The 25,434-nt window shown below is 40.5% G+C and overlaps 1 protein-coding gene across 11 annotated transcripts in view; it reads left to right on the forward strand.

Moving 5' to 3' along the window:
- The window catches only part of PKP4 (plakophilin 4), a 256,739-nt gene that overhangs the window by 122,369 nt on the left and 108,936 nt on the right, over positions 1-25,434 (forward strand). For 4 of the 11 annotated variants that reach the window (XM_075117855.1, XM_075117858.1, XM_075117856.1 and 1 more), the window contains 3 exons: positions 5,530-5,564; positions 24,759-24,890; positions 24,990-25,180. In XM_075117855.1, the coding sequence (XP_074973956.1) occupies positions 5,530-5,564; positions 24,759-24,890; positions 24,990-25,180 (358 nt within the window). Of the gene's footprint in view, positions 1-3,103; positions 3,174-5,529; positions 5,565-24,758; positions 24,891-24,989; positions 25,181-25,434 lie in introns of those variants that run through there. The other 7 variants (XM_075117862.1, XM_075117857.1, XM_075117863.1 and 4 more) reach the window with 7 other exon arrangements.

Below are 25,434 nucleotides of genomic sequence, written 5' to 3' on the forward strand. Positions count from 1 at the left end.
GCAAAAGATCTATCTGGCTTTAAGATTAAACTCGATAAGTTTATGGAGGAGATGGTATGATGGCATAACATGGTTTTGGTAATTAAATATTCATGGTAAATAGGCCCAATGGCCTGTGATGGGCTATTAGATGGGGTAAGATCCGAGTTACCCAGGAAAGAATTTTCTGTAGTATCTGGCTGATGAATCTTATGCTCATAATCTTAATGAATAATCTTTAAGAATCTTAAACCCATATGCTCAGGGTTTAGCTGATCGCCATATTTGGGGTCGGGAAGGAATTTTCCTCCAGGGCAGATTGGAAGAGGCCCTGGAGGTTTTTCACCTTCCTCTGTAGCATGGGGCATGGGTCACTTGCTGGAGGATTCTCTGCTCCTTGAAGTCTTTAAACTACAATTTGAGGATTTCAATAGCACGGATATAGGTGTGAGGTTTTTTTGTAGGAGTGGTGGGTGAAATTCTGTGGCCTGCGTTGTGCAGGAGGTCAGACTAGATGATCATAATGGTCCCTTCTGACCTAAATATCTATGAATCAGTTGAAAAATATTGAAGTGAAAAACATGGGTAACGTTTTAATAAAAAACTGAAGAAATGTAAGATCCCATTATATTGTACTTTTCATGTTTTGGCACTTAGCCAAAACTTTTAATGTTTTGCAAACATTTTGATGTATATTACAGGTTCTAGTGCTGAATATATGACATTCTACTGGGAGATGCTCTACAGCAAGAATTTGAAAGCATAAAAAGCACTATATTATTTAAAATGTATTCTTGTAGATGTGATGTTAAACATGAAAATTAAAGGATAGATGAAGTGATATATTCATTCTTAATAGTCACATAACAAATTCTGACTGACAGTAACCCTCTATAAGCAACAAACCCAAGTCCATGTGAATATTGAGTATCTGACATAGCAAAGCCATGTCCTAATGACAAAAGCCTAACCAAGGAATAAAAAAGTCTCTTGCCCTATATTTGCAAGTGCATCAAAAGCCATCTCCATACCTGCCCTCCCTCAAGGTGATAAGTCACCCCTGTGCTAGGCTCCAGTCAATCCACAGGCCAAGAACTGGTCTTGAAATTCCCAGACCAGGTATATAAGCCTCACAGAAGGAAAGCAGGTCAGTGTCTCTCTGGGGCTTGGAACTCACTCCTGCCTGATGGTGGCAATGGACTCCTCAAGCCTTAGACTGCTTCAGTCTTGCTCTTCCTCCAGCCCTGATCCTAGTCCTGCTCCAGCTCTTCTCTTGCTGCTGTCCTGCTCCTAGTCCTGCTCCAGCCTCGCTCCAACCCCACGTGGACTCCTGAATCCAGCATCGACCACTAGGCCTGACTGCTGCAGCTCCGACCACTAGGCATGACCATCTCCATCACAGTTCCTGACGCTTCCACTGAGAGCCCCAACTTCCACATGGGACCTAAACACTGTCCTCCTACACCTTATGGAGCCTCCTTTCAAATCATTATCAGAGTACGTATACCACCTCACCATCTAGGTGGTCTTCTTGTGGCCATCATGTCAGCAGGGAGAGTGAGTAAGCTCTAGGCCCTGATGGCCAACACACCATACGTGTTCTTCCATAGGAACACAGTGTGATGAAACCGCACCCTATGTTCATCCCTTAAGCGGTCTCAGAATTCCACCTGACAAGTATTCTTACCAAAGCTGCACTCTTCACCAGGAGAAAAGAAGCTTCATGCCCTGGATGTTTCCAGGGTCCTGCTCCACTATCTCAACAGGATCAAAACTTTCAGACTCTCCCTGCCGTTTTGAAGCTGTATCTGCTACATCGAAAGGCCAAGCTATCTTCTCCTAAAGACTCTTGAAGTGGATCATGGTGTATTTCCATGTGCCGTAAGTTGGTTCAGGTCTCTCTCGCTGAACAGCAAGGCTCACTCTACCAGGGTGACATCTTTAACCAGTTTCAGATATGTGCCATGCCCTGAGGTGTGTAAAACAAACATGTGGAGCAACCCACTGACCATTAAGAACTATGGCCTTGACATGGCTGCCAGGGCAGATGCCAAATATGGAAGAGCAGGGCTTCAGTCTCCGACTGATACAGCTGAGACTTCTTACTCCCACCATCGGGGTGGGGGTGGGGTACTGTTTGCCATATAGTGGAATCTACACTGACACATAATTGAAGAATGAATGGTTACTTACTCTACAATAATTGTGGTTCTTCAAGATGTTTAGTCAGTGTAGATCCCATGACCTGCCCTCTGTCTCCACTTTTCTGAGTCCTCAGCAACACAGGGTTTGAACTGTAAGGGAATTGAGGGAGGGTCATGGTTTCCCTGCCCTTTATTTCCTCCTATGGAAGCACAGTGGACACTGCTAGCCAAAAAAGAAAGTGACTCGGACTCATGAGGTGTATGTATATCTCTAGTGGGATCCACAATGACTACAACATCTGGAAGAACCACAGTTACTGTAGAGTAAGTAATATGTTTCTTCCTGGCTCATGTATCAACACGAGCAATCATACCTCTCTACCTTAAAGCTTGGCAATATGAGACAAGCCATCAAAACGTGTGACAAATGTCCAGTGTGTGATACCTGTTTTTTCATATTGCTCCATAAGCAACAGATTATGTTTAAGTATAAAATCTCTTTTTAAGGATTCTTTTTAAGACTTCTCCCATTGACACAGCTACTGCCTCTCGGGGAGGTAGAGAACCTATGCCAATGTGCGAACGCCCCCCGTCAGCAGAGGTAGCGTCTTCACTGTAGTGGTTCAGCAGTGCCACTGCAGTGTTTTATGTGCAGACAAGCCCTTAAATTCTCCCAAATCCTGCAAATGCAGAGAACCCAGCTATCCAGGTACTCATCGAGGGGAGCGGGGGGAATCACTTTCATGAACTTGTGTATACAAGGGTCCAGCTTTCCGTATTAAGCTTTTTTCACCCTCACCCATCACCACAATATGATCAGTGCAATCCCAATAAATAGGGCTGAAGCTGTCTTAATCTCCAGTAGGAAAATTAGAGATCCTGATAGGTGGGATGTATTCTGATGTTTAGGGAGATATTAGGATTATGACACTGATAGCTACAATGTCTGTCATTCTGAATAACTTCTTTATATTTCTTAGAGTTTTGATGAAGGCAAGTGTTGGAGTGTAGGCTGAGGACAATGAATGATACAGAACTCAATAAATCCACGTGAGTGTGTACAGTAAAGAGCAAATGCATGAAGAAAGGTTAGATTTCAGCATTCAGTCCTGGATAATACAAATCTGTTCACCCTGCACATGTGTATTAGACTAAACTCAATCACAATTTTAATGTGGATTTTCATGTTTGTTCTTATGAAAATCATTTTTAATGTTTGCACTCAAATACAGCTGTAAAGTTTAGTTTGCAGGCTAAAAGCCAGCAGGGCTGACAACAGTTTACTTTGCTGACTTGTACATTTTTGTGTCTAGGCACAAAGTCTACATGAAGAAACACTCTGAACTTGTGCATAAACCCATAGGTCATATTCAGAATTGAAATACCCTTAATTTTTATTTAAAGTTAAAGGACTCAGTTCCTTGGCTGTGGAAAAACTATTCAGGGTAATTATTTTTGAAGCGAGATAGCAGTGTACTTTACATGTTGTTAGAGTAAGGGGCTTTAAACAAATGAGTTGGAATTGGGGTAGAGATGGGAATTGCAAGCAGGGGAAGGAGTGTTTGTGAAAAGAGCAGTACATTCACCCTTTCTGACAGTTAAGCTCATGTAGCAGTGGTGGTGTAAGGTGACTGATTGTCATATCTAAATTCAGGTATACCCAACCTTTTTATCCCAATTTAATTCTGGCATAATGCTGCCTTTCAGGCAACATGAAATGTCTACAAGATCTCAGATACCCAGACCTTCAACAGGCTATGTTAGACCACTTCTTTCTTCACAGCCTTTATAGAAAATATGGTACAGTGTAAATAAAGATGTAAGGCAAGTGAGCAGCTTGAGTAAACATTTTAACCTAAACTTCTATTATTGTACCATCAAATGACTGAAAAGAATACCTGGCAATCTTCCTTCCCAGATCACTCCTTAGCTGTAATCTTACATGCTAAATTTCAGTCTAATAAATTTTTTTGGCATTTTGTAAAATAATAAAAGTAAGGGTTAACACAACATTGGCTTCTATACCTCCAAGAAGTACAAGAAATTACTTGCTGTGGATTGATGGACTAGTAGTTAAAAAAAAGCAGATACTAGCTATAGATAGAGTAGCTTTTCATCTTCTTGAGTTCCAGATTTGAATCCTGGTTTTGGTTAAACTTGGTTCTAATTATAGTTCCCATTTGTGTCACAAAACACAAGTTGGCACAGTTGAGCATGAATGGCAGTATTTCTTCACAGAAGAACCCAGAAAGGTCCTGTATACACGCTTACTTTGAAATATGATAATCAGCTAGCTTTCTCAATTCAAACTGAGTTGCTGAGATTTTTGTTATGTAATGTGGCAGAGATGATGAGATGTAAAGGAAAAAAGAGGGCCAATTTAGAAAGTAACATGATGTAACAGAAATATTCTGAGCAGCTTTCCATTTTCCTGGTTTTCTAGAATATTATGGAAAACTGATGTTAGGGAGAGTCCTTTTTGTCTTCAAGCATAAGGGTATTTTGGAATATTTTGCAATACTCTACTAAATCTATCATTTGCATTGACTGTTTTTAAAAGATTGTCAATTGTACCTAGTGTGTGGAAATACTTTTATTTTGCATAAATTCTTCTAATGAAATACACATATATGCCAGTCTGAATTTCTCATCCACCTGCAAATGCGGTAGTATTCAAATATATATTAACATCTGAAAATGTTAATGTGGCAGGGAGAAGAGTTTAAATGATCATAAATAAATTCACAATGTGAAGGAATGTACAATACTGGTAACATACTTATCTGGTGAGACTTTATTGCACAGGTCGTGTAGATCCTTTAGCATCTAAAATTGTTTTGTCTGTCTTAACCTTCAAAAATATGCATATTCAGTTATATAACTAGTGTTTTACTTTTCATGATCATGTGCTAGACATCAAAAAAACTGCTTTGGAAAATGTTACATAGAATATATCCACTAAAATTGTCATCAGCCTTTGTTAGTTGTAATTTATTTCAATATAGTATCCTTCATACAGAATCTTGCAAAATGTTTTACAGCATTATATTGAAGATGTCACACCTCAGGTATGCAGTGTATATTACAAGTCATGCACTTATGAATCCTGTTGCAGATAGGTTTAATGCCACTTCGTGTTGTGAAATACCTAGAGGAATTTCCTTTGATTAATACAACAGAGTATAGCTAAAAATGATTCTGAATGTTAAATTGTGCAGAATAAAAAGCACTACATTAGTAACATTTACTTGAGAAGCATCTGAGGTTTTGTTTTTTTTAGTCTTTGCTGGTTTTTGGATAGTTTCATATTAAGAAAAAATGTTTAGTTTATAAATCCAAAATAGCTCCCTTTTTAACTTCAGTGATAAAGGAAATAAATATAACTTTCTTTTTCCTTTTTCTGTAGCTCTACTGAGAAGTCATTTCCTTGGAGATCAGCAGGTACAATCTTTTTCTATGTAAACTTTTCATCTCATATTTTAAAAAAGCAATTTATTTTCCTAGCATTCTCTCATAATTTACTACCTGTTCTAAAGTAAACTGAATATTAACCTTGATAGCACAAATACTATGTATCTGTTGAAAGTATCTTGTGCAAAGTAGTGTTTTTATTCTATACTTTTGTTTACAGTGTGTTACCTTTTGTTTTTGTAAAGTGTATTCCAATTAGAATATTTATAATTTTGTCTGTATGGTAGTTTCTTGTGCCTTTGAATTTTCTTGAGAGAAAAGTGAAACTATAAGAGAAGCTTTTTTTGTATATTGGGTCTCGTCTGCAATTATTCCATTATGTACTGTAGAGATTTACTCTTCATAGCTGATAATGTCTGTGACAATTATACCATGATGTCTAAGTTTGAAGAGTGTTTGTTTTTCTTTTTGCAGCTCCTCCCTGTTTAGGCAAAGGCAAAATTGTCAAAATAATCTTTTTTTTTTCTATTCACTTTCTTCAGTGCATATGGGAGCTTCCCTTCCTAAAACAAAGAAAGTTAGTCCTGTGGTGTGTTGTATTCTGCTTCTTATCAATCTTAGACAGTGAAAGTGGGTGGAAATATACATAGATTTTAAAATCAGAAGATTATAGATTATAATGATCGAATCTGACTTCCTGCATAAAACAGCCTTTTAGGGTTCCCCCCCCCATTCTGAACTCTGGGGTACAGCTGTGAGGACCCGCATGAAAGACCCCCTATTTTACCAGCTTAGGTTAAAACTTCCCTAAGGCACAAATTCCTTTCCTTGTCCTTGGACAGTATTGCTGCCACCACCAAGTGTTTTTACACAAAATTTCAGGGAAGGGTCACTTGGAATCCCTATACCCCCAAAATATCCCCCCAAGTCCCTTCACCCCCTTTCCTGGGGAGGCTTGAGAATAATATACCAACCAGTTGGTTCGCAATGTGAGCACAGAACATACCTTTTGTCTTTAGGACAGTGAAAATCAATCAGGCTCTTAAAAGAAGAACTTTATAAAGAAAAAGTAAAAGAATCACACCTGCAAAATCAGGATGGAAGGTAACTTTACAGGGTAAATAAAAAGATTTAAAACAGAGGATTCCCCTCTGGCTCATCTTCACAGTTACAAAAATAGGAATAAAGCTACCTCTGTAGCATAGGAAAATTCACAAGCCAAAACAAAAGATAACTTAACGCATTTTCTTGCCTGCTTACAATTTCTGTGGTTTTAGATCTATTATTCCAGGTATATTTGCAGGAGATGTTGTACCTGCTTGATCTCCCACTCTGTCTGGAGAGGGAACGACAAAGAGAGCCATGAACACATTTGCTCCCTTCCCTCCTCCCAGGTTTGAAAGTATCTTCTTTCCTCATTGGTCCTTCTGGTCAGGTGCCAACTAGGTTATCTGAGCTTCTTAACCCCTTACAGGTAAAGCAATTTAGTACAGCTGCCAAGGAGAGATTTTATGCTACCCTTCTCTTTATATTTATGACACAGCCAATACAATTTCAATAAGTAATTCCTCCATCAAACTCAATAATTTATCACTGAAGAGGCAGTCCCTACCCTGAAGAGTTCACAATCTAAACAGACAAGACAGAATGAGAAAAGAAGTGTGCACAAGAGATTTATTTGCCTGAGGACAGTGTCAAAGCCAGGGTCAGAACCCAAATCTCCTGACTCACAGTCCAGTGCCCTTTGCACTAGTTCATGCTGCCTCTAATTACAGGTTTATATCTTAAGCACAGTTGTTGGTGAAATAAAATTCCAATTATAGTTTCAGTTAGACATTGGTGCCAGTTTAATAACTGCCTTGCTGCATTTTTTTTTTTTTTTTAAGAACCACTTCTGTAGATCAGGGATTCCTTTACTTCCTATAGAATGTGAAAGTAGACCCACCCTTTTCCAGTTTCTGCTGTAGAAAGAATCCAGTTTTAGGATTCAGAAATTTAGATTTAGAAATTTGATTATTTATTCAGGCTACATCATGGTTAGGGGATAAACTGCACTTCAGAGTTCTTTTAGTCTCTCTCAAGTGCACCCTGTTGGGTAACTGGCCTGGTTTCCTGCACATCAGTCTGGGTGGAACTCCAGGTCCAATCACTCAAACTGAATCTCTAGGCTGCAGTCCGTCTGTTTTTCAGCCATGTTAACACAACAGGCCCAGTGGAGTTTGGCACCTATATGAGTTTCCCCTCAGGCGCCTGTGACAGTATAAATGTGTAGTGAGACAAAGAGCTCTTCAAAACAGGGCATTATTTATTCCTTTACCCAAAGGTATGTAGCACACAAAGAGGTAAAACCAATAAAGGATCTGAACACCTATTCCTGTCACCTAACCCTTAAACTTTCCTTGTAAACTTTGGTATGTTCCATCGAGTGCAGTTACCTCCATCTCTGGGGTGGAATAAACAGTTTGTCCTGCTTGTCTCTGTTTCTCCTTCTTCTTAAGACCAGTATGTTAAGACCAGTTTTAGTATACCGTTTGTTCCTGGGGTTTTGGTGTGGGAAAAATACAACACACCAAACTACCTGGAGCTAGGCACAGGGTATTCCCCCCCACAATTATTGGTTTCCTCATTGTTTCCCAAAGGACTCTTGGTACACCTTATCATAGCCCCTTATCTTTGTTATTGTTTCATTTCCAGTTGGTTTCTCCCTTACAGGCTCCTTCATTTTAATACTGCATTCAGGCACGATAATAGCGCACAGGTACGCTGAGGGGCCTATGATATTTATTAAAAAAAATACGATGCGTAACTGCCTCATTCTCCTCGGGCTGATTTGTCATTATGGCCACCATAGATCCTTTGAACTCAGCCTACCTTTCCTCCCAGCATCTTGACATTTGGTGTGGTTGTATTTCACATTTGATGATACGTAATTGGTGAGATAGTAATTCATTTCGCTAAAAGTAACTTACAGTGCCCATCTTGAACCATAAAATTATTTCAACATATTTACAGTAAAAGTGCCTAGACTTTGATTAAATATGCCTAATTCTTCTTTGAGTGATTGCTTATGTCAATTCCATGTAGGTGTGCGCGCACTGCGTGCACGATCATCAGAAGGATTTTCCCCTAGCGGTACCTGGCGGGTCGGCTGTGGAGCCCCCTGGAGTGGTGCCTTCATGGCCATCTATATAGGTCCTTGCTGACCCGCCGCCTCTTCAGTTCCTTCTTACCACCTGTGATGGTCATTGGAGCAGTTCTCTCTTCCGTTAGCAAGTGATTCCCTAGTGGTCAGTGCCACACAAGAAAAAGAGGGCTGACAGGGTGCGCTCCCCTACTAGAGCAGCAGAGCATACGGGCACCAGTGGGGTGCGTCCTGCGTTGGGACACCTAGACAGGTGCCATCGACTCTGGCCTTTCGGGCAGGTCCGTTGAGTCCGGCTCCAGTGGACTCCCTGGTGCAGCAAGATTTGGAGGAGGACTTGGATGCTCCCTCAACAGTGGACATGTTCGAGGCAGCCAGGAACTGATTGCCATGACAGTCCCCCGCTCCACTGGCCTGTGCGCCGGCATCAGTTCGGCATAGGGGCAAGCCTACTATGATGCAGTGCCGATTACCTTCGCCACGGTACTGCTCCCTGGTTTAACTTTCTTTAGTAAACCCAGGAGGCAAGCCTAGCAGTCTCGTCAATCAAGATGCACCTGGCTGCTATTTCTCTTTCCACCCGGGTGCAGCGGGGCAGTCACTATTTACTAACCCCATGGTTGGACACTTCCTTAAAGGGCTAGACAGGCTGTACCCCTAGGTGCGGCTACCGGTCCCTCCATGGGACCTTAACCTGGTCCTCTCAAGGCTGATGGGGGGGCCCTCCTTTTGAACCCTCTAGCAACTTGGTCTCTGCTTTACCTCTCTTGGAAAGTGGCATTTCTCGTGGCTATAACTTCAGCCAGAAGTGTGTGAGCTCAAAGCTTTAATGTCTGAGTCCCCTTATACAGTGTTTTTATAAGGATACGGTGCAGTTGCAGCCACACCCAGCCTTTCTCCCTAAAAGTAGTCTCACAATTTCATGTAAATCAGCACATCTTCCTACCAGTGTTGTTCCCAAAGCCTCATACTAATGACAGGGAACACGTGCTCCATTCCCTAGATGTTAGACAGGCCCTGGCTTTTTACATTGAGCGGACAAAGCTGTTTAGGAAGTTGACACAACTCTTCATCACCATTGCTGAAAGAATGAAGGGCCTGCCAATCTCATATCCACAAATCTCATCTTAGATCACACCCTGTATCAGGACGTGCTGTGACCTAGCAAAGATACCAGCCCCAGCATTGACGGTGCACTCCACAAGAGCGCAAGGTTCATCTGTAGCAGTCCTAGTGCAGGTCCCTGTTCAGGATACCTAGTGCAGGGTGTCGACGTGATCATCTGTTCACACCTTTACATCGTGGTACGCCATCACACAGCAGGCTAGAGGTGATGCCTCATTTGGTAGAGCAGTGCTGCAATCTGGAACTTGGTGAACTTCGACCCCTCCTCTGGGGACTGCTTGGGAGTCACCTACTTGGAATTGACATGAGTCATCACTTGAAGAAGAAAAAATGGTTACCTACCTTCCATAACTGTTGTTCTTCGAGATGTGTTGCTCATTTCCGTTCCAAGACCCACCCGTCTCCCCTCTGTCAGAGTATCCAGCAAGAAGGAACTGAAGAGGCGGTAGGTCGGCAGGGACCTTTATACACAGCCATGAAGGCGTCACTCCAGGGGGCTCCACAGCCGACCTGATGGGTACCAGTAGGGGAAAAACCTTCTGACGATAGTGCACTTGGTGCGCACACACCTACTTCAAATGGACATGAGCAACACACCTTGAAGAACAACAGTTACGGTAGGTAGGTAACCAACCAGTTTTTGTCTATAAAATAGTAATAATTGAATATGCTTCCATGTTTTTCTAATCTTCCTTGCAATAAATTCAGTCTTGTGTGTGTGAGACATTAAAATCACCATGGTGACAGTTGTAATGCCAGAAGTGTGAAATCAAGATTTTATTACGTAATTTAAAGGTAAATTGACTTTGGTTTGTTTTTCCTTACTGTGATAGGTTTTCAGGAAGCAATTTACCAATGGGACAAAGTTAGACAATGATTTCAAAAACAGTTACCTGCCACAAGATCATTTCAGAAAATATACCTAAAGAACATATGTTGTTTGTTCTGTTTTTTCCCTATGCTGAAGATAGGAAAAAATATTGTGTGAAATTATTGCAAGACCTTTGCCTCCTGGGTTTACTAAAGAAAGTTAAACCAGGCATTGAGACATCACAGAATATAATTTCTTATGAAGTGAACAAAGTAACCTTTTCCCTTCCTTTGGTTTATACTTAATTATAAGACCCTCGGACTTCCCTTTTTTTTTTTATGCCCTTTCTCAGGTTGGGTGCAAATAAGCAGGGCATAAAATGAGGAAAATGGGCTTGACTTTTTCTCACAGTACTTCTCACAAGATGTGTCCCTCTCAACTCTGAATTAAGATTGTGGTCCTTTCCCTCTTTTTTCCTTTTCTAGATTAGATTTAAGATTTTAGTATTTACACCACTGTAATTAGTTTAAACTGTAGTCCTGGTAATCAGTTTGTCTGCCTATGTGACTTGTGGAAGGCATATTATATTAAAAACAAACCAAAAAACAAAGCTGATACTCGCTACAGCCTATTTTGTTTTTTCAATTATTTTTATGGAACATGGAAGTGCTTATGGGCATTCTTAGAACACTTTTTAAGGGATAGCAAATATGTTTCTAACTTTGTTCCACTCAGTACATCAGAATCCAACTTTTAGTGACTTCTGTGGTCTGGCAAGAAGTTGGATATGGTTTTATATGAACATTCATATATATCTCCCCCAGTTTAAGGTGAGGATGAAGAAGATGAGATAAGTGAAAAGCTGAATTTACCAGAAGTTTTAATTGGAGGAAGGTTTAAGTTTTGTCCTGTGGAATATCTGAAAGATTTTAAAGTAATCAGAAATTTAACTTTTTCTTCTATTATTCCCTTTCATATTTTCTGTTGTTAATATTTTATCCCATTTTGTTTGTTTATCTAATGTTCCAGTATCTCTTCATAGCTGAAAAAGGAGATGTCACTTAATAGGTTTCATTCTTTGTCCTGTCCTCAATGTTCCACACACACACGCACATCTTAGTCGTCTCTTTGCCTCCTCAGTTTTCTCATGTAGCAAATTTCTTCTCAGTCATTGTTTGTCTCCATGACTTCTCTTTAAGCAGTTCTGCCCTAGTTTTTCTTCTGTCTTTTTCTATTTTTCTCATCCCTCAAATCTCCTTCCATTTGTATATTTCTTTCCCTTTTTCTGACTTTTTCTCTTCCTCCGTGTCCCCGGAGTGAGGGTTGCACTTATCAAAATGGTTTATCCACAGCTGTAATAGCTGGACCATCAGAGAGACTCTAAGTGATCCTTACTTCTATGCCTTGTGCAGGATCCTAGGAATACAGTGCTTCTGCTGCATGGGATTCCCCTAATATTATGCCCAATTTAAAATCTCACTGAAGCTGAGGACTCAGGAGGATGCTGCCCGCATCCTTCTATATTGTGCGGCTGATAGTGTTTGTTAAATAGGGATCGTGGAGAGCAGTGGTCCCCAAACTGTGGGGTACGCCCCCTGAGGGAGGGGGGGAGAAATATTCTGGGGGAGGGGCGGCAGGGCGCAGGCCAGCCCCAGCCCCCACGGGGGGGCTGGAGGGAGCTCCACCCAACCCCACTCTGTCCCCAGTTCTGCTCTTGCCCTGGCCCCACCTTCACCACAGGCACAGCTCCAGCATCGACCAGCAGTTCCCGGCCCTGCTCCCAGCTACAGTTCTGCTCCTGGCCACAGCCAGCCGCGTAGCCAGGTGGAGGGAACAAGGGGAGCGGTCCAAAAAAAAGACGCCACCCACTGCAGCTCTTTTACTCACCCGGCGCTCCGGCGGTGGGCCCTCACTCACTCCGGGTGTCTTCGGCGGCACTGGAAGCTCCCGCCGCCAAGGTGCCGCTGAAGACCCGGAGCGAGTGAAGGTCCCGCCGCTGGCGTCTTTTTTTTTTTTTTTTCGTTGCTCCCCCTGTTCCCTCAATAGGGGAAAATTTAAAAGGTGCCAAGACATTGACAAGGCGCCACTTGTGCTCAGTGGGGGAGCAGCCACTGCCCCGCTCCCCCCTTAGCTATGCTACTGGCCACAGCCCCAACCACGACTGCACTCCTTGCAGTGGCCCCAGCCTCGTTCCTGGCTCCTGGACACAGCAATGGCCCCGCTCCCAGCCGCAGCCCTGGCTCCTGGCCACAGTGCTCAAGAGGGGCATGACTGAAAAAGTTTGGGGACCACTGATCTAGAGCAATTGCTGAGCCTGAGTAATAATGGAAAAAATATATATTACAACAAATTGTATCATTTACTTATAATGTAAATTGATGTAAAAATCTTATTTAATATTGTTTACTTTTAAATTGAAGCAATAATAGCACTATGGTAGATTTTGCTTTCTTATATTTTTACTATTAAGCTTTATTTTGAAGACTTGTCAGCACAGGATGCTTTACAAACAGAGACCTGAAAAAAAATACCGAAGTTAAAGATAAATGAGAACGCCACCTTAAATCATTTTTTCTTTTTTCCTCTGAAGTTAGTAATTTACAACAGAGAAAGACATCAGCACATGATAAGATGTGAACTAAAATAAAAACTCTTTATGCACCAGTACAACTGTACAGAATTTATAACAGAGATATAACATGAAGTATGTTGCTTTGCAGATACTCATAAATAGAATATTAGATCAGCAATCATGTATAAAAAGCTGTTGAGGACTTTGGTTCTCATGATTTATGGTAACACAAAAAGCTAGAGAGGGAACAATGCATTTTATTGTGCATTCCTATCAACACCCAGAACTCCTTTCAAAGCCTTATGGATCTTCCAGTTTTTATCACAACTGTCAGTGTTTTCTAGGTGAGGAATGTGGGACTGATGCCAAGTGTTGATTCTGAACCCCATCATAGTAATGCCTGTGTATCACTGCACAAGCTCTTCATTTCTTCCTCTGTGTCTCCTCAGATAGTGAAGATTATTGTTGTCAATTGAAATTGATTTAGTTCAGTCCATTGATATTATATAGATGGCACCCCTTGTATTGTTCTGTGACAAAAAGAAATTAAAATTAAAGATTAAAGTGGGTAAGTTAGAGGCTAATGTACAATCATTTAAATGTAGCGTTCTATCCATGCAAACTTATTACTCAAGGCTGTTAATAATATTGATCTCTCATAATCAGTCATCCAGACAATGTTGAAAGAGCTGTAGAAGGGAGACATTTCAACATCCATATATTATCCTATATTCTGTGCAACATTCATGTTGAAATGATTAGATGTAATAGTACTTCATGTCAATTCTACTTATAACATGGTCATAATAGTTGCTATAGTGAATTGATTGCAATGTCATAATAACCCAGTTGTTTCTGACCTAAAAATGTTCTTCTGTCAAGTAATTGTGTTGATTGGCTAACCAATCCTGTGAATTTGTCAGCAGTTAGTGGGAAATTTTAATTGTTTTTAATCTATAATTTGAAAGATATTAAACACTTCCTGCTCATAGAGGCAAATTAGGGAGTACAGTTTGTAATGTGAATTTTCTTTTATGTTTGCTTGCACAATTATTGAGGCATTTGATATTTTATTTAGATCTACGTGCCAGTAAAACTCAATGTGTTTCTTTTTTGCTTCATAGGTTTAGGCACAAATAAACTGTGCCTGTGTTTTAGAGTTGTCATTTGAAGCACATTGTAATAGCAGGTTTCAGAGGAACAGCCGTGTTAGTCTGTATTCGCAAAAAGAAAAGGAGTACTTGTGGCACCTTAGAGACTAACCAATTTATTTGAGCATGAGCTTTCGTGAGCTACAGCTCACTTCATCAGATGTTTACCGTGGAAACTGCAGCAGACTTTATATACACACAGAAATCATGAAACAATACCTCCTCCCACCCCACTGTCCTGCTGGTAATAGCTTATCTAAAGTGATCAACAGGTGGGCCATTTCCAGCACAAATCCAGGTTTTCTCACCCTCCACCCCCCCCACACAAATTCACTCTCCTGCTGGTGCTAGCCCATCCAAAGTGACAACTCTTTACATAATCAAGTCGGGCTATTTCCTGCATAGATCAAGGTTTTCTCACATCCCCCCCACCCCCATACACACACAAACTCACTCTTCTGCTGGTAATAGCTCATCTAAACTGACCATTCTCCAGGTTTAAATCCAAGTTAAACCAGAACATCGGGGGGAGGGGGGGTAGGAAAAAACAGGAGGAAACAGGCTACCTTGCATAATGACTTAGCCACTCCCAGTCTCTATTTAAGCCTAAATTAATAGTATCCAATTTGCAAATGAATTCCAATTCAGCAGTTTCTCGCTGGAGTCTGGATTTGAAGTTTTTTTGTTTTAAGATAGCGACCTTCATGTCTGTGATTGCGTGACCAGAGAGATTGAAGTGTTCTCCGACTGGTTTATGAATGTTATAATTCTTGACATCTGATTTGTGTCCATTTATTCTTTTACGTAGAGACTGTCCAGTTTGACCAATGTACATGGCAGAGGGGCATTGCTGGCACATGATGGCATATATCACATTGGTGGATGTGCAGGTGAACGAGCCTCTGATAGTGTGGCTGATGTTATTAGGCCCTGTGATGGTGTCCCCTGAATAGATATGTGGGCACAATTGGCAACGGGCTTTGTTGCAAGGATAAGTTCCTGGGTTAGTGGTTCTGTTGTGTGGTATGTGGTTGTTGGTGAGTATTTGCTTCAGGTTGCGGGGCTGTCTGTAGGCAAGGACTGGCCTGTCTCCCAAGACTTGTGAGAGTGTTGGGTCATCCTTTAGGATGGGTTGTAGATCCTTAATAATGCGTTGGAGGGGTTTTAGTTGGGGGCTGAAGGTGACAGCTAGTGGCGTTCTGTTATTTTCTTTGTTAGGCCTGTCCTGTAGTAGGTAACTTCTGGGAACTCTGGGAATTCCACCATGATTTCAACAATTTCCATCCCACCACCAACCTCAGCCTGGTCCAGTCCACACAAGAGATCCACTTCCTGGACACTACAGTGCTAATAAACAATGGCCACATAAACACCACCCTATACCGGAAACCTACTGACCGCTATTCCTACCTGCATGCCTCCAGCTTTCACCCTGACCACACCACACGATCCATCGTCTACAGCCAAGCTCTGCGATACAACCGCATTTGCTCCAACCCCTCAGACAGAGACAAACACCTACAAGATCTCTGTCAAGCTTTCTTACAACTACAATACCCACCTGCAGAAGTAAAGAAACAGATTGATAGAGCCAGAAGAGTTCCCAGAAGTTACCTACTACAGGACAGGCCTAACAAAGAAAATAACAGAACGCCACTAGCCGTCACCTTCAGCCCCCAACTAAAACCCCTCCAACGCATTATTAAGGATCTACAACCCATCCTAAAGGATGACCCAACACTCTCACAAGTCTTGGGAGACAGGCCAGTCCTTGCCTACAGACAGCCCCGCAACCTGAAGCAAATACTCACCAACAACCACATACCACACAACAGAACCACTAACCCAGGAACTTATCCTTGCAACAAAGCCCGTTGCCAATTGTGCCCACATATCTATTCAGGGGACACCATCACAGGGCCTAATAACATCAGCCACACTATCAGAGGCTCGTTCACCTGCACATCCACCAATGTGATATATGCCATCATGTGCCAGCAATGCCCCTCTGCCATGTACATTGGTCAAACTGGACAGTCTCTACGTAAAAGAATAAATGGACACAAATCAGATGTCAAGAATTATAACATTCATAAACCAGTCGGAGAACACTTCAATCTCTCTGGTCACGCAATCACAGACATGAAGGTCGCTATCTTAAAACAAAAAAACTTCAAATCCAGACTCCAGCGAGAAACTGCTGAATTGGAATTCATTTGCAAATTGGATACTATTAATTTAGGCTTAAATAGAGACTGGGAGTGGCTAAGTCATTATGCAAGGTAGCCTGTTTCCTCCTGTTTTTTCCTCCCCCCCCCCCCCCGATGTTCTGGTTTAACTTGGATTTAAACCTGGAGAATGGTCAGTTTAGATGAGCTATTACCAGCAGAAGAGTGAGTTTGTGTGTGTATGGGGGTGGGGGGGATGTGAGAAAACCTTGATCTATGCAGGAAATAGCCCGACTTGATTATGTAAAGAGTTGTCACTTTGGATGGGCTAGCACCAGCAGGAGAGTGAATTTGTGTGGGGGGGGTGGAGGGTGAGAAAACCTGGATTTGTGCTGGAAATGGCCCACCTGTTGATCACTTTAGATAAGCTATTACCAGCAGGACAGTGGGGTGGGAGGAGGTATTGTTTCATGATTTCTGTGTGTATATAAAGTCTGCTGCAGTTTCCACGGTAAACATCTGATGAAATGAGCTGTAGCTCACGAAAGCTCATGCTCAAATAAATTGGTTAGTCTCTAAGGTGCCACAAGTACTCCTTTTCTTATTGTAATAGCAGTTGCTTTCATAACTAATCTGTTTTTCATCCTGAGTACCACCAGTTTAACATACCTGATTAGTCCTTTACCAGGGTTTGGGAGAAGTTTCATTACCTTTAGCTGGCACATAGAATTTTGATTTTTTTTTTAAAGGAAATTAAAATATTCTAGCACTCCCTCCTCGTCTCTGCCACCTCAGTCTCCAGGCCCAAACTTTGGCTCACTTTAAAGATTTACTTCTTATCAATGCTCCTGTGCCAGTGAATGCCTCTGAAAGAAAATCTTTTGACCATGTGGACTTTCTCAACTACGAACTTGTTCTCTCCTGTAGTTCTGCTATATTCCTTGCTAAACAGCATTTATCCAGACTTAGAGTCCCCGTCCACAATCATAGACTCTTACTAGATACCTCATTCTTAAAACTCTTTCCTGACTTCTGCTTCTCAGGGCTCTATCTCTGGTTCCCCTGTCTCGGTGATCTCACATGGTTATGATTCATGAGAGGGAGGGGAGGGATAGCTCAGTGGTTTGAGCATTGGCCTGCTAAACCCAGGGTTGTGAGTTCAATCCTTGAGGGGGCCATTTAGGGATTTGGGAAAAAAATTGGGGATTGGTCCTGCTTTGAGCAGGGGATTGGACTAGATGATCTCCTGAGGTCCCTTCCAATCCTGATATTCTATGATTCTATGATTCACCTATCATTTCTACACTGATTACTGACATTTCTGTTTCTCTCCATCCTAATGCACCTCTATTTGCCATCAATGGTAACATGACGCTTAATCTTTCCTCCAGAACCCCACTCATCCCTCCATTTTCTGTTGCAGTTGAACACACACCAACTTTGTCCCTGTATCCTAAAACCATAAACTAGGGGTCACCTTCAATTTGTCCTGCACATCTAGGCTATGTCCAGAACTTGCCTTTTTTCCTCTGTAGTATTTCTAAGATCTTTCTTTCTGTGCTGCCAGCCAAAACTCTCATCGGAGCCCTTATCTCTTGTCATGATTACTGTACCTGCTTCCTCTCCAACCTCCTTGAGACTCATATTGGCCCCTCCAAATTATTCAGAACACAGCTACTGAGACCATCCTCTTCATCCATTGCTCTGACATCACCTGTTCCATTGAATTCCTCCACTGGCCTATCCTGATTCACCACATTAAGTTCTAGTTCCTTCAAGACCCTTCAGATTGTGCTCTACCACTTGTCTTGCATTGCTTTTTATATCATATTTCCCCACTTCCTTGTCTTTTCCACCAATGATTCCAGCCTTGTCTGCCCTTCTGTCAGCTACATGTGCATTTGCACACACACTCCTCTTCGTGCTGTCTTCTGCAGTTCTTTTTAGGAATGGGAAGACTTCCCTCTACTTATCTCTAAGATCACTAAATTATCTTCCCTTCCAGCTCTCATCTCAAGATCCACCTCTGATGTGACACTTATAAGAAATCAATAAATTAATGATACCTCAATTGAAGAGCAAATGGGCATATTTTCTCTGTTTATAATTTGTGTGTGTGTGTGTATATAGAACTGTATCCTTCGCTTTCCCATCTTTATGCCCCTTATCTTAGAATCATAAGCTCTTCATGGCAGTGAACAGCAACTTTGTTTGTCCAGCACTCAAACAAGGCCCCAATCCTTGAGGTGCTATTGCAATATAAATATTTAATAATAAAATAACAAATTATGACCTCATGCTAGGTGTGAGGAGGGGAGATATACACTGCTGCATTTGGCAAAATTAACATGAATTTTCCCCACAGTAGTTAATCCTGTATTTTCATTGGCTTTCTTAGCAATCCTCATGGAAATGCCTTTCACAAAACCAATCTTCAATAAAGTAGACAGTTGGATAATAGCACAGAAAAAAAGTGTTGCTTCAGACATGGCACCAAGATGGTGAGGTCCTTCCAAACCAAGAATCTAGCTACTGCAGTAAAATAGGAAGGAGGGGTCCTTGTTTCATATTGTATGCAGCTTCTGTACTAATACCACTATCCAGATGGAAATTATTCTTTGAATAGTGGCTTTCTGTTTTGTGTTTTTATTTGAAGTTTATACATTTTTAACAAACTACAGTATGAGACAAAATAAAGTGATAAAATAGCATGTCAAAATACCTTAAAGATTTTATCAGGCTACCTTTTTAAAAAAAAAAAAAGAACAAAGATCAAATATCATCTACTGTATTTCCGAATAACCTGTAGCCTTACAAGACATAGGTCCAAACCTATATATATCTATATCTATAGATATATATATCCAGAATATTCATAGGATCCTAAGATGGCCTTTTCAGAGATAGTCTTCAGAGTTACGGCTTGGGATACCAGAAGTAAGAGAAACAAGATTACTGAAGTACTGAACAAACAAACTAATTTTAAAATGTAATGGTACTGATAATATAGTAGGCATTATGCACTTAGCCACAGTCAGGGTCTTTGATTTTGAGATTATTTTCTTGGGGAGGATCTTGTATAGGGTACTAGGGATAACCCACAGTATTTGAAAAATGCCAAGAGATTTTCTTTTGCTTTGTTTTATTTTTAATTTCTTACTAGAGAGCTAATGTTGATGGTTTAATATTCCTTTTTCAGGCTTGTACCTCTAATAAATCAGCACCCCTTTAATGCTATGTATTTAATGTAGTTCTGGGAAAGAGGCTAAGTCATGCTGCATTTAAACAAACGAACCATCTTCAAAATAGTAGAGCAGTCTTTGCTGAGAAAAGTTAATACTTCTATTTCACTACCTAACCCTTTAACATTTTATGACCATCCTGTTATTTTGTGATGTATGCCATTACAGTAAACGTTTGAAATATCCTTCTCTCTTAAAGATTTGATGATGAATTGGAAGGGTAGGTTTAAAAATAGCAGATATTAGACTTTTATCTTCAAGATTCATATTGGAACTCTTTGAAGACATAAACAATTACATAAACAATCATTTCTTTTGAAATGAGTGAAAATCACACTGTCCCCACCTTTGTTCTGTTACATTGAATAGAAACCTACTGTATGTGAATCCACATTTCTGCAAAGTGTCAACATTATCATAGTGACTTTCATTGCCTTTATTTTCAATTTATCTGAAAAATTCTTGAAAGACAAACCAGTTTCGATTCCACAAGATCACATTCTGGAATCCTTTATCACATAATCATATGAAACATAATTTCCTTTGATATTTGTTGAGAGAGATGACTCTTTATGGTTCCTTTTATTAGAGCTGAAGAATTTTTAAGCAATGAGAACCTTTATTTTAAAATACCTTTCCTAAATCATAGAAATTGCCATGTCAAACCTGATCCTTTGTCAATTTAGTCAGATATCTGGTCTCTGACAGTATCTGTAATAGATACTTCAGAGGAAAATGTTTAAAAACCCCAATTCTCTCAATTACAGAATAACATGCCAATATGGGAAATTTTGTCTTAATCCCCACAGAGGCTGGTTCATGCCCTGAAGGATGAAGGTTTTTATCGCTCCATCACTGTGCTTTTTAAAATATCCAACATTTCTTTGACTGAATCCTGCTATGTTCCTGGCCTCAATGACAGCTTGTGACTGAGTTCCAAAGGTTAATTATTCATTACGTTTAAAACCAATAAAAGGTTTTTAAAAAAAATATGTTGCCATTCATTGAAATTGAAAGTACCCTTGTTCTTGTGTTATGAGACAGTGTAAATAGGAGAGCCCAATTTACTTTAATCGTTAAGTCTAATATTGTCACTTTAATCTACTTTTTAAACCAAGGGTTCTCAAACTTCATTGCACCGCGACCCCCTTCTGACAACAAGAATTATTACACAACCTGAGCCCAGGGCTTGGGCTTTGGTCCCAGACAGTAGGGTTCGGGCTTTGGCTTTAGCCCCAGGGCCCAGCAAGCCTAAGCCAGCCATGGCAACCCCATGAAAATGGGTTCGGGACTTTAGAACCCCTGTTCTAAACTGGTTTCAGAGTAGCAGCCATGTTAGTCTGTATTCACAAAAAGAAAAGGAGTACTTGTGGCACCTTAGAGACTAACAAATTTATTTGAGCATAAGCTTTCGCGAGCTACAGTTCACTTCATCGGATGCATTCACTGGAAAATACAGTGGGGAGATTTATATACACAGAGAACATGAAACAATGGGTGTTACCATACACACTGTAACGAAAGTGATCAGGTAAGGTGAGCTATTACCAGCAGGAGAGCGGGGTGGGGAGGAACCTTTTGTAGTGATAATCAAGGTGGGCCATTTCCAGCAGTTGACAAGAACATCTGAGGAACAGTGGGGAGTGGGGGGGGGGATAAACATGGGGAAATAGTTTTACTTTGTGTAATGACCCATCCACTCCCAGTCTCTATTCAAGCCTAAGTTAATTGTATCCAGTTTGAAAATTAATTCCAATTCAGCAGTCTCTCGTTGGAATCTGTTTTTGAAGTTTTTTTGTTGAAGTATTGCCACTTTTAGGTCTGTAATCGAGTGACTAGAGAGATTGAAGTGTTCTCTAACTGGCTTTTGAATGTTATAATTCTTGACGTCTGATTTGTGTCCATTTATTCTTTTATGTAGAGACTGTCCAGTTTGACCAATGTACATGTCAAGGTTCCTTCCCCACTCTGAACTCTAGGGTACAGATGTGGGGACCTGCTTGAAAACCTCCTAAGCTTACTTTTACCAGCTTAGGTTAAAACTTCCCCAAGGTGCAAACTATTTTACCCTTTGCCCTTGGACTTCTGCTGCCACCACCAAACGTTTAACCGGGTTACTGGGAAAGAGTTGTTTGGAAATGTCTTTCCCCCCCAAAATCCTCCCAACCCTTGCACCCCACTTCCTGGGAAAGGTTTGGTAAAAATCCTCACCAATTTGCATAGATGACCACAGACCCAAACCCTTGGATCTTAAGAACAATGAAAAAGCATTGCCATGTACATTGGTGTTCATGTAGCAAAGGCCTAGCAAAGGAATTTCTTAACTACAGTCACTTTACTCTTAAGCACTAGAGAGTTACAGATCTTTGCAAAGTAATAAAAGTCCTGAGCTCCACCCACCGCCTGGCCCTGGCTCCTAACACTGATCTCCCCCTTCTTTGAATCTGCATTCTTGTTAGCATTTAGTGGCTAGGCATAGTTCTGCCTGCCTGCCTTCTGTCTCTCCAGCCCAGTCATCTTGCATGTGGCAATGGATTTGTCCTCTGCCCCGAGAAACACTTTTCCTTAAATATGGTCTCCAGGTCGAGGAAACTCCAGCCCCTTCTCCCAGTCAGGCTTGTGTGTAGAGTGTAGATTGTTTCATGGTTATGGGCTGGTAATTGAGTCAATGCCCCAATTATTGTCTTGATGATGACTTCTGAGATCATCCTTCAAGGAGATGTCAAGCACCTTTCCTGGGCAGGGTGCCTTTTTGGAATACCTCATACAAACCTTGCCTTGTGCAAGGTTCAACATGGGTTTAGCCCATAATACCAAATGGAGGTTACAATACAACATGGAGATCACAGTGGTTTGACCTAGACATATCCCACTCTGTCACAGAAGTTGTCTGCATCTTGGTTGCCAGCCTCATGAATGGCTGGATGCCCAATGTTTCAGAAACCATATTCAAAGGTAAAAAATGTCCCTCTTATTTGACACCCCATTACACATTTAAACTTCATCGACATTTGTTTCTGGTCTTAAAAAACTTTTAGATAATGAAAGAAAAGCATCCAATATTTTGGGAGAAATCATGTTTATTGAATGTAAAATATTCATTGACATCTTGAAGCCATTCAGCAACCATCTTAAATTAAATTAATCTAAAGGGGTTGCTGGCATCTTGTAAAATCCATTTATTGGAAGCAAAATCACTTCTGAAGGAATGAAAACATACTACTTGAAACTTGTTATTCGAAATATATCTGCAGAGATTATTTTGTCTTTAAAATACAAAACAGTAAAACTGATCCCAGAAGAGGAACTAGTGATTGTCTCAGCATCTAATAGCTGCTCTATAAAACAGAATAAATTTGGGTTTTGGTGTAACTATAGACGTTTATTTATGTCGGAATGGATACCCCCTTGTAGATGTGAGCACCCTCTCCACTTTGCCTGTCACTTAATGGAGCCATGCTAATACCAAGTTTAGAGGAGGGTGCATTCTTTACTTTTTTGGCAGGCGAGAATATTGTTATAATGATAACTGATCACATGAGTGAAAAGTCGGGGCAAAAATAGTAGATCTACAGAACAAAAGTCTTATGCTGCTCAAAACTGGAAGTATAATCTTGTCATGCAAATAGAATTTAAAAAAAACAAGGTGATGTAATGAAGGAATCATTTGCAGGGATAGTGTAAGGATGAAATTACACACACCTTTTCTTTATGTATTAAAGTCAGTGTAATTCTTACATAACATAGATTTCCAAAACTAAAAGTTTTACTGCTCTATTTTCTTGTTAAAATACTAAAATCAATACTAGTAACACATCTTTTGTGAAGCATCATTCAATGACAAAACAGCTTGTGTGCTCAGAGGAAAATAGACACAATAAGGAAAGTTGTTCAAGGATTGTTTCAGATTTCTCATTGATTTCTGATAGGCAGTGTGGTTCTGATCTGAAATGTAACTAAAAATATAGTCATGGGTTTCCATGTTTGTGGTGTCTCAATGATTCTTATCAAATGTGAAAGTTTACATGTAAACATAGTTTTTTGAACTCTGTTCTGCAATCTCAAGTTGGGATCTGAAAGTAAAGCTGGATTTTTTCCTTTACATGTTATCATTCATACTAATAAAGGTTATTCAGGCCAAATTAGGTTCTTAGAGGCACTTGTGTAGGCTCATTGTACTCAACTGATTTTTATGTGCGTAAATGACTTCATAAACATTTATGTTGGTGATGGAAAAGTAGGAATAGAATTCAGCCAGCCTTTTAATTGTGCTGGTCTTGTAGTGATAAAGGACTTAACAAATCAGAACTTATTTTGCACTACAGTCTGCAGATTGAAATACACAGAGAATAAGGCTATGTCTACTCTAGAGACCTTACAGCTGTACTGCTGCAGCTGCTCTGCTGTAAGGCCTCCCATATAACTGGTCTTTGCCAACAGGAAAGAGCTCTCCTGTCAACATGATTAAATCACCCTCAACATAGAACAGTAGCTATGTCAGCGGGAGAGCATCTCCCAGCAACATGACGCTGTCCACGCCAGCACTTCTGTCGATGAAACTTATGCTGGTTGCGGAGGGTGTATTTTTTTCACACCCTAATTAACAAAAGTTTTACCAACAAAAGTGCCAGTGTAGATATCCATTAAGTTAGAAGGTGCCATTTTTGCAGTCACTTCCGAGTAGAATCACATATTAAATAATGCGCTTCATAGTTGTGAGATGTGAATCTGCATTCTGCATCAAAATAGGCAGGAGAAGTATAACAAAACTCAAAATTTTATACCACCTTCAGAAGTATAAGAAACTAGCTTGAAGAGCTTCTCACATATAAGGTTCAGATAAATTGTGTATGATTAGTTGGTACTGACATACCAATGGAACTGTGCTTCTCCTATTATATAGCATCTAAGTTCTTTGTAACAGGTGGTGTATAAGACAATAACAAAGTACTAGAAAAGTACTGGCAGTTCTATAAGCAACATTAGCTTTAACTAATTGAACTCTGCTTTCAGATGTGCCAACCTCAGATGTAAGCAAACCCAGAGTGTCCGACAGTGTCCATATCAATACTTATCAGGTTAGAACAGAGCCAGAACAAGGGAACCTCTACTCACCAGAACAGACATCTCTCCATGAAAGTGAGGGTCTGTTGTACTCATTTTAAATACTGGAAATTTATTTCTTTATTGATTGTGTCAGAATTGTGTAATAGCTTTTTTCTCATACTGGTTTCATATCTGCAGGGTCAGTAGGTAACTCAAGAAGTTCAACACAAATGAATTCTTATTCTGACAGTGGTTACCAGGAAGTAAGCAGTTTCCATAACAGCCAGAACTTGGGCAAGTCAGAAAATAGACAGCAGCATTCACTTACTGGAACCACTAGTAATCATTTGGTGAGAAACTCACGGGCTGAAGGACAAACGTTAGTTCAGGTATGCAATATAGCAAATGCTTTTTTCAGCTTAGTTGTTGCTCCGAAATACATTTTGAACAGAAATATATGGCTAGTTCTAGATTTTTTATTATAGGCAAGAATAAATAAAGTTCCTTTGAAACATTTCAAATTAATGAAATAGTAAAATTTTTCTGGGTAAATAGTAGTCTAGGTGGTAGACAGCCAGAAGAGTATTTATTTACTAAAATTATTATGCATCTAGTGTTGGTAATTCATTGTAACTGAAACCCA

This window comes from Caretta caretta, chromosome 11, assembly GCF_965140235.1.
Source record: "Caretta caretta isolate rCarCar2 chromosome 11, rCarCar1.hap1, whole genome shotgun sequence".
In the NCBI taxonomy this organism is placed as follows: Eukaryota; Metazoa; Chordata; order Testudines; family Cheloniidae; genus Caretta; species Caretta caretta.